The sequence below is a fragment of the Mirounga angustirostris genome, unplaced genomic scaffold (genome assembly GCF_029215605.1).
Source record: "Mirounga angustirostris isolate CCGP_5_RB_7025 unplaced genomic scaffold, mMirAng1.0.hap1 SCAF_14, whole genome shotgun sequence".
NCBI lineage: Eukaryota > Metazoa > Chordata > Mammalia > Carnivora > Phocidae > Mirounga > Mirounga angustirostris.
Window position 1 is genome coordinate 88,950,699 of NW_026991722.1, and position 15,915 is coordinate 88,966,613.

A 15,915-nucleotide genomic window follows, 5' to 3' on the forward strand; every position below is an offset into this window, starting at 1 on the left:
CAACTTGAGCCCACTGTCTCAAGCACAAATATAAGTGGGCCGGTCCATGCACTGGGACTGACACTTCCCTGGGTCACACCTGGCCTGCCTTTGTGGAACTCCAGAGGTCTAGTGCTGAGAGGTCAAAACAGGCCACCACCCTCTTGCTCCATTCAAAAGGGTATACAGATTACAGATAGTCACAGGAGCCCAAAATGGTTTGCCCAACTGTACTAAGGAGGAACAGCAAACTTCCTCGACCTGGCAGGCCACTGAGATAATACTCCCAGGAGGCTGGCCATTGCTCTGACAGCCCTGAATGAACTAACATACCTCACCCCAAACAAGCTGGATGCCCCCACCAACCACTGGCAAATGCCAAACTATTCTTTTGGGTAACTTAATCCTGAAATTCTACAGTAAAATGGGAAAGGAAACAGGATGGGGTTAAACACAAAAGAAAAGAAAATTACTCACCCTGTCTAGGGGGCTGGGAGGATTTCATATGAGCTGATGATGGAAACAAGAAGGAGAACAAAAGGGAGGGAGAGGACCAGAAGGACCAGGAAAACACAAGAAGAAAGACAGTAATGTGTCGGTGCCCATGGCTGGGAAGAGAGGCATGCACTGGTGCGATACATATCTGTCTGATGCGATGGGGTGAAGAAGAAAAGTTTAGGTGCTGGGTAAAAGCTGCAGGAAGGCAAAGGTTAGGGTCTCCAAAAACTTTTCAAAATCCTAGTGAAGTAAAGGGCTGCCCTTAAGCTTAAAGCAAAGACATCTTCCCACTTGGTAATTCACTATAATGACATGCAGCTTGTTTGGGCTTGGTGAAAGCCTGGGAAAGCTGCCTGGGACCTGTGTTGACCAACTCTTCTCTATGAAGCGGAGCAAGAGGTGCCGATCCACCTGCCAAGCATGCCTTGATGAGGTGAGTGTCTGGGAGCCCAGACAGGCTGCCTGGGCACTGCACTCAACAGCTGACCAGCCAGGCTCATCAAAGATTCAAAGCCATCCATTCGGAAATGCCCACCAGGTTAGTCTAGCCTCAGGCCAGCTGGTCAAAGCAGCCATGCTGGGTGGTGCAGCGGGGGACAGCATCTGTCACCTGTGGGCTTCTGGCAGGACCAGGGAGCTTTCCTCAGTGGGCAGGGCTTCCAAATGACTCAAACGGCCAAGGCTGCTGCTCCCACAGCCCCTCTTCCTCACCCACCCCCCATACTCACCACAGGCCTGCCCATATGCAGTGGCTTGGACAAAGAGGACATAGAGGGGAGGTGGCAGGTGTCTAGCTGTCTCATATTGCTTGTGAGCCTGGTCAAACGGCATGAACAGGTACTCTTGCACGGGGAGGGAAGCCTGCATGCAACAAAAGAAGGGTTTTTGTTTTCTCTTTTTAGGCAGTCCACATATGAAAAGGTGGCTGCTGAGTTACCATAATAGCTTTTTATTTACTAAAAATACACGATAAGGTAACAAAATAGGTAGACAAAAAGTCAATACAAAAAGATCAATTTATACAAGCAGCAAACAGTAAGAGAATGAACTTATAAAAAGAGCCATTTCCAATAGCATCAAGAAAACATCAACTACCTATTAACTGAAAGGTAGGTAAGCCTCTACACAAAGGTCTGAGAAATGAAAGATCTAAACGAATGGAGATATATACCATGTTAATGGTCTGGAAAACTCAATATTATCTTGAAATCAATTCACCCCAAAGCGATCTACAGATTCAATGCAATCCAAGTCTAAATCCCAGCAGGTAAAAATCGACTAGCTGATTCTAAAATTTATTATGTTAAATGCAAAGGACCAGGGTGCCTGGGTGGCTCAGTTGTATAAGCGTCTGCCTTCGGCTCAGATCATGATCCCGGGGTCCTGGGATTGAGCCCCACATTGGGCTCCCTGTTCAGCGAGGAGCCTGCTTCACCCTCTCTCTCTGCCTCTCCCCCCGCCTGTGCTCTCTCTCTCACACTTGCTCTGTCAAATAAATAAATAAAATCTTAAAAAAAAAAAGCTACAGTAAATTAGCCAGTATGGTACTGGTGCCTGGATAGACGAATAGACCATTCACAAACCTACACGGACATTTAAGACAAAAGTGGTACAGCAGAGTGGGGAAAGAATGGTCTTTTCAATAAATGACCCAGCTGAATACCAACATGTGAAAAAAAAAGAATCTGACCCTTACCTCACACTAGGTACAAAATTCCCTTCCAGGAAGCCTAGAAATCTAAATGTGAAAACAAACAATAGAGCTTCTATAAGAAAACAAGAGAATATCTCCATGACCTTGGGAACAGAGATAAATTTCTTAACTAGGACACCAAAGCACTAACCATAAAGGAAAACACTAATTAGACCATATAAAAATTAAGAAATCTGCTCATTAAAAGATACCATTATGAGAGTGAAAAAGAAAGTCACAAAATATCTGCAAAAGATTCATCTTCAGAAAAGATGAAGAAGTACAAGCAAAAGACTTAAACATGCCTTTCACAAATGAGGTAATCCAAAAGCTAATAAGCATATAAAAGGGGCTGTGCGCAATATCACTGGTCCTCAGGGAAAAGGAATTTAAAACCATAAGCAATGCCCTCCAGAATGGCTAAAATTAAGAAGACTGACAATATCAAGTGTTGGTGAGGATGTGGAGCAATTAGAACTTTCATATGGTGCGGGCGCCTGGGTGGCTCAGTTGGTTAAGCGACTGCCTTCGGCTCAGATCATGATCCTGGAGTCCCGGGATCGAGTCCCGCATTGGGCTCCCTGCTCAGCAGGAAGTCTGCTTCTGACCCTCCCCCCTCTCATGCTCTCTCTCTATCTCATTCTCTCTCTCAAATAAATAAATAAAATCTTAAAAAAAAAAAAAAAGAACCTTCATATGGTGCTAGGGGAATTTTGTAAATCAGTGCAATCATTTTAGAAAACTGTTTCAGTATGTGCCAAAACTAAATATATGCCTAGCATACTCTACAACCCAGCAATTTCATTCCTAGGAATATATTCAACAGAAATATGTATACAAAGGCACCAAAGGACAAAGAATGCTCATAGCAGCATTATTCATTAGCCCCAAACTAGAAGAACCCACAATCAAATACTAAGTATCAATGAAAACAAATGAACTCCTGGTGTTCATGACAATACAGACAAATCTCACAGTGTTGAGCAAAAGAAGCCAGACTCAAGTGTATATGATTCCGTTTGTGTAAATTCAAAAACGGGCCAAACTAACTTATGATGTTAGAAGTCAAGATAATGGTTACGGGGGGGGGGGGGATACAGTGACTGGAAGGGGAAATAAAATTGCTTCTAAAAAATCAATACTGTTATTTTTCTTGATTTGGGTGCCAGTTACAGAGATGTGTTCACTTGTGAATAATCACTGAGCTATACACTTATGAACTGTATGCTTTTCTATACATAACATTATTCTTTTAAGTGTAATATATGTGCATTGTTTTAAAAAGTTGTATTCGGGGCGCCTGGGTGGCTCAGTCAGTTAAGTATTCAACTCTTGATCTCAGCTCAGGTTGGATCTCAGGGTCATGAGTTCAAGACCTGCACTGGGCTCCACGCTGAGTGTGGCGCCTGCTTAAAAAAAAAAAAAAAAAGTTGTATTCAAGGTTTTTTTTGTTGTTTTGTTTCTTTTTTTTAAGATTTTATTTATTTATTTGAGAGAGAGAATGAGAGACAGAGAGCACGAGAGGGAAGAGGGTCAGAGGGAGAAGCAGACCCCCCCGCTGAGCAGGGAGCCTGATGTGGGACTCGATCCCGGGACTCCAGGATCATGACCTAAGCCAAAGGCAGTCGCTTAACCAACTGAGCCACCCAGGCGCCCTATTCAAGTTTATAAAGCAAAAACTCCCAGGGGCACCTGACGGGCTCAATTGGTAGAATATGTGACTCTTGATCTCGGGGTCAATGCCCCACAATGGGCGTAGACTACTTTAAAAACAAAACAAACAAACCTCCCAGTCCCCAAACCCCAAAGTAATTGTTAAAGATTTGGTATGAATAGTAACTCTTCCAAGCATACACTGGACTCACACATGTATATATTCATATGGATACTTTATAAACAAAGGTATACAATGAAATAGTACTTTATGTCCTACAACGGGCACTGTTTTGTTTAATTATATGATAAATCTTTATTCTGTCCAATTATTTTATCAGTGTAATGATGTTCTATATTTCCAATACAGCCGTAAGGCTGTGCCATACAAGAATTTATTTAACCTGTACCCTACTTAGGCATGTTTAGAGAGACTGCAGTTAATAGAAAAATTAAGGCGTGCCTGGGTGGCTCAGTCCATTAAGCGTCCAACTCTTGATTTGGGCTCAGGTCATGATCTCAGGGTCGTGAGATCAAGCCCTGCATTGGGCTCTGCACTGGGAGTAGAGCCTGGGTGTCTCCCTCCATCTGCTCCTCTTCCCACACTCTCTCTCTCAGATAAATAAACAAAATCTTAAAAAAAAAAAAAAAAAAAAAAAAGGAAAAATTAAGTACAACCCAAACTTTTAGCTTGTTTTCTTTCTGTCCTATTATGAAGTGCTACTGAGAATATTTGTTAACAATTCTAATTCTAAGCCTAGAGTTAAAGGGAGGAAATGTAGATCTTGCCAAATCCTAGAAAAGGGAATTTTTGATTTCTCTAGGGTCCTTTTGCAAAGTTCCTCCATGTTAACCATTTACTCTACTACATAAAACTATGAAAATTTAGAGGGCTGCCTGGTTGGCTCAGCTGGTAGAGCATGTGACTCTTGATCTCGGGGTCTTGAGTTCATGCCCCATGTTGGGCATAGTGTTTACTTAAAAAAAAAAAAAACGCACAAAGCCTTAAAAAAAAAACAAAACCATAAGGATTTAGAGCAAATCTGGCCTCACAAATAAAAATCAGATCACCTACACAGAAAGACATTACATTTACATTACATTGTAAAGTGGGGACTTTTCCTCTGAAGGTACCGAACAGCTTTCAAATACGAGTGAAGTTCTCTTCAGAGAGAGTACATCTGCTGAACATCTGCCCCCAAGGTGCAGTCAGGGAGTCTAACAGACATCCACAGAAGCAGGCTTAGATGTCTGGAGGCTGTGGGGCTGGTGGAAACCATTCTGGAAGTAAATTAAACCTAGAGTTTGCAAAAGTATTTTACCTGGAAGAAGCTCTGGGAGAAAAAGAAAACATCCCAGGTAAATGTGTGTCTATGTTCCTGAGCCCACACGGCAGCATCTCTTCCACCCAGGACACAATCTTACCGTACTGGCTGGGTAGAAACTGCTAACAGGACAATCCTTACACTGGGCTCTGACACCCACTAGGGTAACACACCTGGCAAAACCCAAAGGGATACATGGCTGCTGGAGGCCTCAGGTCAGCAAGGTCTCACTGGGTGCTGAAGGCAAAGCAAAAGGCCAATGTTGGGGAGTATATGGGGGAGAGTCTCACCTGCATGATGCTATTGAGGCGAGGCTGGAGGCTGCTTAGGTACTCCTTCTTCACCTCAATCTCCTTAAGGATCTTCTCCTTGTTGGACAGGCACTCCCGGTACTTCTCTGCCAGCCTATTGGGAAAGGACAGACCACTGTCACTCGAAGCTCCTCAGAGATCTCCCAACACACCTACTGTCACAATCCACCTAATGACAGCAGTCATGATTAACTAATGTTTACCTAGTACTTACTATGTGTCAAGCACTTGGAGAACTCTTTATAAGCATTATTGCATTTAATGCTTATAAAAATCCTGGAAGATAGGGACTCTTCTTTTCCCCAAAGGAAGAAACGAAGGCTTAAGGAGGTAGGTAACTTGCCCAAGGTCATCCAGCTAAAAGCAAGTACAGAGCTGGGCTTTGAATCCATGCCTGTCCGGCTCCAGAGGCTCTGCTCATTAACCACTAGGGAATATCTATGTCATTTCCTGTTCCCTTTCTTACCTCTAAGGTCTAGAGCCAAAACTTTCACAAACATGTGAACCTAGCAACTATAGTACCCAAATGAGGCCCACAGACTGGCCTGAGTGGGACAGGTGGTGATGGATTCTGGACCACAGGAATACAACACTCATGGCTTAGCCTGTGCCAAGGCAAGCCATGTACTGGACAGGGGAGTGATGGGCCAGCCCCATCTGCTAACAACCTGACACCAATTCCATAAGCACCACACTTAGTGCTTATTAAATTCGTAACATAGGCCGAAGGCATAGAATACATTCTATAACAGGAAAAAAAAAAAAGGAATAAAAACACCTGCTTCTCCAGTGGAAAACAGAGCAAATGTGTCAACCAAAAGCCCTAGAATTAGTACGAAAACGTACCAATATGGGGAAGAAAGTCACTATAACGAAAGGGATGTAGCCATGAAAGATCCAGTATGAAAAATACACTACCCCCTTAAAAAGATCTAGATTAAATTACACAGTGTAGATGTTCTACTTACAATTAATAAATAAAAGATCTTTTATTAGTATGGAAAATTTTTATATGTAAAGGTGCTCCTTGAAGCATAAAATATGATAGCAAAAAAGGGGTAACTAAAAGTCCAATCCAACAGAGGAAAGATTATGTGAATTGTAATTTGTCTATACACAGGAATGCCGTGCAGAACCTTCTAAAATAATGTCTGCAAACCTTTAAAGTACCACAGGGACAGTCTTAGAGGCAGAGGAAAAAGTAAAAGAAAAAAATTAAATTTACAATACAAAAGGTATTTAGGTCTCAGGTGTTAAAATTTTAAAGAAAAAGTTACTCCAATTTTCTTTTAACAGCCATAAGCAATTCCAGCCCCACCCATAATGCTGTTGGTCAAGTTTGAATTATCAGGTGTGAATTAATCACAAAATGGGATTTGGTCTTAAACCATTCTACTGGTTCCAGAACTTTGCTGTATGATTGTGGATCGTGCATGACAAAGCACTGTCCTCATGGTTAAAGGTCTGTGTCTGCACAGGCTAACAAGGTCAGGAAAGATACACAACCTTTTCCGCTGTTCCAGCTCCCAGTCCAGACGTGCAAGGGTTTGCTGGTGAGGGTCTCCCATGGTGACTTCAGCCTTGCTAATATCTGGAGGAGCCTCCTTATAAAATTCCTCTAAACTGACCAGATCAATTTCTTCATGCTTTGACCTACAGGGAAAAACGAGATGTCAAGTTGCTGTTCTCAGGATCCCAAACCGTGGATTAAGTGGGCCCACAGTTCCCTCCATGTATGCTTACTTAGCCCTGCTCTACAACTACCCAGGAACCTGGAATCCAGTCTTCTCAGCAAATGCTCATTAGTAAATGTTTCATTTTGAAGAGAGGTAGTTGGTGACATACCATAGGATCCTTATCGATGGTATCCAACCTTTTTATCCATGAATTAGCTGAAGACCTGGAAGGGATGCTTTTCAAATTTACAGATGTCTCAAATTTACAGATGTCTCCAAGCTTAGCAAAAGAGGTAACTGAAAAAGTCAATAAAAACACTACCGTCTAGACCTAGGCTGCCAGGTTGAAACCAAGAATTGGAAACAGGAAAAAAAAGTAACGGTCTGCACGGAACTTCAAAATATTAACTGCATGAGCATGGGATGGGGAAAAGCCAGCATAATGATCTAGAGGCTTCATCTGTTGAATACATAGTGACTCCCAAGAAAAGAAAGCCAATTCTTTTTCCTGTGTTAACATAGTAGTGCACAAGTTGTGGACAAATGATGGTAATAACAGAAGCTACCAGGTATTAAGTGCCTACTGTATGCCAGCCTCACCTCACTTATTTCTCACGCTAACTCACCAAATGGGGATTTCTATCTCCATATCTCAAATGAGATGGAGACTTCCACAGTTGAGGAACTTGCCCAAGGTCACACAGCTAGTGAGTGGCAGAGCTGGGATTTGAATCCAGGCTGTCTGACCAGGGCCAAGGGTGGTCACCCGCCTCTCCATAGGCCAGGGTTCTATTGTATTCTGCATTTGTCAGCTTTCATCTGAGTGATGGTTATAGCTTGGGGCATCACTTCTTTTGTTTTTAATACCTTTTTAAGTAGTTTAAGATACACAGGAACTTTCGGAAATAGTACTTAGAGTTTATTTCCTCTGTGTATCCTTCCCCTCGGTTCCTCCAGTGATAGTATCTACACATAGTACATTGTCAAAACCAGGAAACTGACAATGACACAATACTATTAACTCAGGTACAAACCTGATACAGATCTCACCTCTATTAGTATTTAACTATTATGACATGATGAATTTGTAAAGCAGATAGATACCTCTCAAAAATCAGCATAATTATCAAAAATACACCAGACTCAATGACTGATATGCCCCTCTCATCCCAAGTTTATTACAAATAAAACCTGCCTCGGGGGCCTGGGTGGCTCAAACAGCTAAGCGTCTGCCTTCAGCTCGGGTCACGATCTCAAGGTCCTGGAATCAAGTTCCACATCGGGCTCCTTGATCAGCAGGGAGTCTGCTTCTCCCTCTTCCTCTGCTCCTCCCCCCACCCCCCCACTCGTGCGTGTTCTCTCTTTTTTTAAGATTTTATTTATTTATTTGACAGAGAGAGAGAGAGCGCAAGAGTAGGCAGAGCAGCAGGCAGAGGCAAAGGGAGAAAGCAGGCTCTCCGCTGAGCAGGGAGACCGACTCGGGGCTCAATCCCAGGACCCTGGGACCATGACCTGAGCCGAAGGCAGCTGCTTAACCGACTAAGCCACCCAGGCGCCCCTCTCTCTCAATCTCTCTCAAAAACAAAACAAAACAAAACAAAAAACAAAACCAAAAACCAAACAACAACAACAAAACACCTGCCTCTTCTCAGTCTGCACAAGTAGGTCTTACCAAGCAAGAATACATTCCCTTCTCTTCCTCTACTTCTTTCTCCCTTCTCATCTCTCAGCTTGGATTTGCTAAGAGGCATTACATTTTAAGATGGACACTGAAAAACTACAGTTTGTTCACCCAAAGGCAGCTAAGTGGCAAGAAGTTCAGCTTCCAAAGAATAAAATCCAGTTGCAAAAATGAATGGCTGCAACTTTAGAGAGGAAAAACTGGGCCAAAAGGTTAAGATTTGACTGGAAGGGAATTGCTGCCATGCAAGGTGCCCAGGAATCAAACTGGTAATGTAAAGGCCCTTGCTAGAGAAAAACTGCTTTTGACCAGGTGCAGAGCTCAAAATTTAAAGAAGTCAGACAGGCTTCTGAGGTTCTTTGTGTAGTCTGAAAACATTGCTTCCAATTCTCCCACTCAAAGTGATCTATTCACCTTCATCCCAGATCCTGCAGTCTCCAAGCCCATCTGATTTTTTTTTTTTTAGGAGCCTAACTCACACTGAACTATGTAGGAAAAAGCAGTCAGCAACACACTATTTTGCCAAAGGCTGTTCTCCAAAACTCACTTAAACTCCAGACATTTGGTGATCTCTTTCTGCAGGTGCATCACCTCATACAACAGGTTCTGCAGCTGCAGGTGATAGGCGTCTACTTTCTGCTTGGCCTGAAAGGAGGACAAGGTCAGAGGTGAGTGGGGCAAGTCAGGTCAGACAGAGCAGAAGCAAATGCAGGGAAGAGGTAAAGGGGATTAAGAAGGGAATGTGGGGAAGAGTTGGAGAAGGAGGATTAAACTTCTCAATTTCTACCTCATGGGTCTGATCTCTTCCTTTCTTCAACCTGATGTGGGCTAATCGATTAAGCTTCTTTAGAGTCATGAAATGCACACAGCTCTGGATCCTCCGATCTTCTATCTCAACTGCCTGCAGGCAAAGAAAACCGGTAAAGATCTTGTCAACAGGTGCTGGCTCAGCTTCCTTCAGCCCCTCACTGCTGACCCATCCCCAACCACAACCAAAAACAAATACTGGAAGGAGCTCAGAACCAAGAGACATGTCAGTGGGAAATGGAAGAATGACTGTATAAGGAAAATGCTTACAGTTCCCAGGCAAAAAAAACCAAAAAAACAATTTCTACTTGGATTGAAGTAACAGGGATTGAAGATGGAGCAAGTGCAGGCAATGCACAATTAACATCTGTCCCTACGTACTGTATACAGAGATCCTAACGATAGCAACACCCTGCCATACAATTAGATCTCTGTGAATAACATTACAGAATGACTTAAATGAAAATGGCAGAATTACAGCTGTAAAGCTTGGCTACAGTAAAATACAATGTAATAATCATAACAATATTGGACAGTATAAGCACAAGTAAGTGAGATTCTTGGAAATACATAGGTTTTGTTTTTAGTCACTGTTTAGTTCCTTTGTCCCAAAGTCTGGTTCATTCATTTAAAGTTAATAAGTTCATTTCTGGTCTCTATGACATACTTGTACATGTTCATCCTTAAAACAACAAAGGAATTTACACGTATCATCGTTTCTCAAAACCTAGCAAAATGCCTAGCATGTAATATCAGTTAGATGAATTATCAAATTACAGTTATGAGAAAAATTGTCCTGTACTTTTGTTACTGTAATTGGTGGTTGGGTGGTGATGACATGTTCCCATAGGTTAATGGGCACATCTCTGGAGCTCCCAGACTTCAACCACCTGATCATGGCTAGGACAGAAGACCAAGATGAGGAAGGGCTCTGATGGGTGCAAAACAAGTCCATCCATGCAAACCCACCAGGTTCGTGTCTGCCCAATCCCAGTCCCACTCCTTACCACATCCTTGCCTCCTCTGCTCTTCAGGTCCTGGATCTCAGCCATGAGCCTCTGTAACTCCTGGCATGTGTACTTGTACAGTTCATAGTCTCTGCCAGGGTCCCGCAGGTCCACTTCAGCCTCCTCACTGTAGTATTTACCTTCCTGTGGAGGCAAGGATACAGGCTTTGGGTGGGGAATAAGAGTCTCCCTGTTGGGACCAGGGACACTGGGCTGAAATCAGTAACAATGAAACCCCAAATCAGGTCTCTAAAAAATCTGGTCCTCAAATCAAATGTTTTTCTTCTTTTCAAAATGGAAAAGAATTCATTCCTCTTTTCTTCTTTCTAATTATAAAGTAATGAATGCTTGGTGTCAGAGACTCAGAACATAGAAGTATCAAAAACAAAATGAAAAGTTGCCTGTAATCTCATCCTGAAATAACTATTTTTAATACTGTGGATAAACACAAATTTTATTTTTAAACAAAATGGAATCATACTGTCCATGCTAATTTTGCAATTTCTCATCCCAATAAATTTAAAAACCCGTCACAATGGCTACGTGATAATCCACTACATCAATGAACCAGGATTCATTTAACTAAATTCCTACTGATGAGTGTTTAGATGGTCAAATCAAGCTTTAGCAGAGGCTAAAATATCATAATTGGTCACTTAGCCTTTGGAGTGAACGGAACACATTTCTTGAAGAGAGTCCACTATAGTTAATAATACTGCATTGCATATTTAAAAGTCGCTAAGATAGTAGGTCTTAAAAGTTATCATAACAGGGGTGCCTGAGTGGCTCAGTGAGTTAAGTGTCCAACTCCTGATTTCAGCTCAGGTCTTAATCTCAGGGTTGTGAGTTCAAGCCCCATGTTAGGCTCCATACTAGGTGTGGAGCCTACTTAATTAAAAAAAAAAAAGTTCTTATCAGAGGAAATAAAAATTTTAACTACACACGGGATGGATGTTAACTAGATTTTTGTGGTGATCATTTCATAATATATACAGATACCAAATGTTGTGCACCTTAAATTAATATAACGTTATATGTCAATTACATCCCAATAAAAAAAGAACCAGTGCCTGCAATGTGTAAGGTTTTTTGTTAATCTAGATTTCCTAAATCTGAGGAAAACATCATTTTCTACTTAAATTTAAGCTCTTATGTTTCTCTATTCTAGCTTTTTTTTTTTTCTTTTTAAAGATTTTATTTATTTATTTGACAGAGAGAGGTGGCAAGAGCAGGAACACAAGCAGGGGGAGTGGGAGAGGGAGAAGGAGGCCTCCCACAGAGCAGGGAGCCCAATGCGGGGCTCAATCCCAGGACCCTGGGATCATGACCTGAGCCAAAGGCAGACGCTTAACAACTAAGCCACCCAGGCGCCCCTCTATTCTAGCTTTAAAAAAAAAAAAAGTAGGGTGCTTGGGTAGCTCAGTCAGTTAAGCATCTGCCTTCAGCTCAGGTCATGATCCCCAGGTCCTGGGACAGAGCCCTGCATCAGGGAGCCTGCTTCTCCCTCTCCCTCTGCCCCTCCCCTCATTTGTGCTTGCTCTCTCTCAAATAAATAAATAAAATCTTAAAAATAAATAAATAAAAAATAAAGTAACCAAACAATCAAAACAATTAAGTCATCAATTAGCTTGACAGATTCAAGAACAGAGAAACAGTAAAAGGAAGAACCTGCTGACCACATGAGCTCTCAGGCCACAGAAGAGATTCTGTGGGGATGTCGTTCTGATACTATCTCAGTAGCAGACCAGGGATGCCACATCTCCAATCACTGGTGGTGTGCTGCAGAAACTGGCTTCTTCTGACCATCAGGAAAAATGGAGACCTACACCATACTAGAACACAGTCTCTATTCAGGCACTATTTATGTCTAACATAGGCTTGTTGGTTCTTGGGATGCTGCAGCTAAACCAGATGTAAATACTCAGGTTTGTAGAACCAAGGGAAGTCCAGGCACCTGGTCAAGCAGAGGCCACCTGGGAGGTTGTCCCTGTGACCCTCAGCTGCTGCAAAGTCACAGCTAGGTGCTTGGTCAAGAGCTGTAATTTCTCAGCAATGTGGCAGCCCTGGCTGATCTCACCTGCTCTGTGTCAGAACGGTTACGCTTCCCTTCAGCTGGAGCTCCATCACTTCGGATCACTTTGGGCTTCCGTTTTTTGCTTGATTCTGATGACATGGTTGTTTGGTGAGGTCAGGAGGAAAAAGCAGAGACCTGTTAAGAGGAGGAAACTTTTAAGATTTTTCAGAGTTGGGGGCGCCTGGGTGGTTCAGTCGGTTAAGTGTTGGCCTTCGGCTCAGGTCATGATCCCAGGGTCCTGGGATCGAGACCCACATGGGGCTCCCTGTTCTGTGGGGAGACTGCTTCTCCCTCTCCCACTCCCCCTGCTTGTGTTCCCTCTCTCACTGTGTCTCTCTCTGTCAAATAGACAAAATCTTCAAAAAAAAAAAAAAAAAGATTTTTCAGAGTTGGAATTGGGAGATGTTCCTGGAGTCAGAATACTGAAGTCTAACTAGTAGTTCTGGCCACTTATACCCTTGTTAACTCAAAAAAAAATGTCACTCAACCCTCTAAAGCCTCATTTTAATCCCCTGTAAAAGTGGGGAGGGGTGCCTGGGTGTCCCAGTCAGTTAAGCCGCTGCCTTCGGCTCCGGTCATGATCCCATGATCCCAGAGTCCTGGGATCCAGCCCTTTGTTGGGCTCCCTGCTCAGCGAGGAGACTGCTTCTTCCTCTCCCCTCTGCTCGTACTCTCTCCCTCTCTCTCAAATGAATAAAATCTTTAAAAAAATAAAAAAATAAAAAGAGGGAATGAGGCGCCTGGGTGGCTCATTGGTTAAGCGGCTGACTCTTGATCTCAGCCAGGTCTTGATCTCAGGGTTGTGAGTTCAAGCCCTGCATAGGGCTCTGTGCTAGGTGTGGAGCCTGCTCAAGATTCTCTCTCCCTCTGCTCTGCCGCACCCCACCCCCCACCCCGCGCACCGTGAGCACACTGTCTAAGGGGGGAATCAGCCCTCAGCCTGTCCAAAAAAACCTCATCTTTTCCAGCTCCACCTCCTTTAAAGGCACCACAACCACATCCCTGACTGAACTCAGCCTCGCATATATACCCGTTCCCAATATTATTGATTGATCACTGCATGCTGGACCTGATCTAAGCACTTTAAGGGTATGTTCTCACTAGATCCTTATAAGAAACCTTCCAGATAAGAACAAGTACCATTTTATGGATGAGAACATTGAGGTTCAGAAAGGTGAATGAGGTGCCGAAGGTCACACAGAATATGCTAAAGCTTGGGTCCATCTGATGCCACATCAGTGCTCTTGACAACTACATTATTGTGATACCAGTGTGTCTTGCTACCATCTCACTTGGCAATGCCATCAACTCTTTGGTTGGTCCTAAAATTTAAAAAAATAGAACCTACATTTCATGGGACTCGAGTCACAAAGCATCCTCCCTCTGCTACCTCTCCTGGCTGTCACCACAGCCCTGAGGTGGACAGCACCATCCCCTCACCACAACAAATCTGTCACCAACAATTACTGAAGGAACTAACAGCTCATGGTAGTGAGTCAGAGAAGTCCTGAGTTGGAGTCTCCACTCTACTATTTTACTGCTATGAATCCTGGGACAAGTTGCTTCACTGTTCTCTGGGCCTGCTTCCTCACAGATCAAATGAGACTAACAGTCCCTACCTCAGGGGTTGCTGTGGACATTGACACAGGAGGCACTCCGCTGGTGAAGGTGATGGAGATGACCTAGGACTGGGGCTTTAGATGGTACATGGATGATCTGAAATAATGTTGAACACCTAAGGAGAGTTAATCCCCTTTCAATTCTTTTTAGAAACTTCTGATTGCTTCAAGGAGAACATCTCATTTCCCTAGTTTGTCTTTAACATCTGTGAACACCAGTGTTCCTTTGTTAACAAAAGGACTCTGTCTCAGAGCCTTAGACAATGAAATCTAGCCAGAGTTAAGAATGTTTTCATGTTAAATATATTAGTTCTTATCACTATCTTCTACATAGGACAAGTCTCCATTCAGGGGAGAGACTTAAAATTTTCTCTTAAAGAAAATTTACGTTTAAGAAGTAAAAGGTGACTCGATTAAAAACCTTTAGCAAAGGGGCGCCTGGGTGGCTCAGTTATTAAGCATCTGCCTTTGGCTCAGGTCATGATCCCGGAGTCCTGGGATCAAGCCGCATCGGGCTCCCTGCTCCACGGGAAGCCTGCTTCTCCCTCTCCCACTCCCCCTGCTTGTGTTCCCTCTCTCGCTGTGTCTCTCTCTGTCAAATAAATAAATAAAATCTTAAAAAAAAAAAAAAAACCTTTAGCAAAGTCTTAAACAGTAAATTGGGTACAACCCACAAAGTTGGGACACGAAAGGCTGAAATGTGGGAAATCCTGACTTCGGAAACCCAGTAAAGACAGCCTGGCACACTGGCACACGTAAGCACACAATAAATGTGAGCTATTATCACCACCACCTTCGACATCGACATCATCGTCGTCACCTAGAGGCTACCATGTGGGACCCGACGCTGCTGCAGCCAACATCATTTTCACCTGAAGAGACTGAGCGCGCGGCGCCGAGCGGCTGGGGACCCCGGAGAGTGAGCACGGAGAACTCGGGTCGGCCCCCAGCCTGGGGACGCCCTCCCGGAGGTCTGCACCTCGGTCCCCGAGCGCCCAGCCCCGCCCCTCCGACCAGCCCCGCTGTCCCGGCGACCTCCTCACCGCTCCGACCCCGAACCGGTCGCGGCAACCTAGCCACTTCCGGCGGCGGGGAGACGTATTCCCGCACACCATAGAGAAGCGGAAGGAAAGAGCGGCTGGCCGGAAGCGAGGCGCGGAGGCCGGAAGCGAAGCGCAGAGGTCCGGGATGGCAGCGGGCGCGTGGAGCAAGTGGCGACTGGGCGGCGTGGGAGCAGCGGCCGCGGCTCTGGGGTTGTCAGGGCGAGAACCAGCAGCCAACACCCTCACGCTGCCGTCCAAAACCAGGAAACCGAGGCTGCAAGGGCCGATTCTTTGCCTCGTTTACTCTTTCCTCAGCGCCTAAAGCAACGTCCAGCCGCTAGTAGGCGCTCTATTAATAGTTGAAGGAGTGTCATATACCCAAGATAACACGAGAGCGTGGTAGTGTCAAGGTTCGAACCCCTGTGGATTTGCCTTCATAACTTCTATATTTAACCATTGTCTTATTCACCCAAACATCCCATACTAGTGAGGGCAGCAAGTCAGGGAAGGCATTAATTCCCTTACGCTTGTTTTTTCCACGGATGCATC

The 15,915-nt window shown here is 44.0% G+C and overlaps 1 protein-coding gene across 6 annotated transcripts in view; it reads right to left on the reverse strand.

Moving 5' to 3' along the window:
* Nucleotides 1-15,508, reverse strand: part of THOC5 (THO complex subunit 5) — a 34,948-nt gene extending 19,440 nt beyond the window's left edge. The window contains exons 1-10 of one of the 6 annotated variants that reach the window (XM_064578619.1): nt 15,196-15,352; nt 13,845-14,026; nt 12,708-12,839; nt 10,631-10,774; nt 9,604-9,717; nt 9,364-9,461; nt 6,966-7,112; nt 5,439-5,553; nt 1,206-1,338; nt 457-489 (exon numbers count right to left, since the gene is read on the reverse strand). In XM_064578619.1, coding sequence (XP_064434689.1) covers nt 457-489; nt 1,206-1,338; nt 5,439-5,553; nt 6,966-7,112; nt 9,364-9,461; nt 9,604-9,717; nt 10,631-10,774; nt 12,708-12,803 — 880 coding nt within the window. In that variant the 5' untranslated portion in view covers nt 12,804-12,839; nt 13,845-14,026; nt 15,196-15,352. The other 5 variants (XM_045887370.2, XM_045887369.2, XM_045887371.3 and 2 more) reach the window with 5 other exon arrangements.
* Nucleotides 15,509-15,915: the final 407 nt, after the last annotated feature.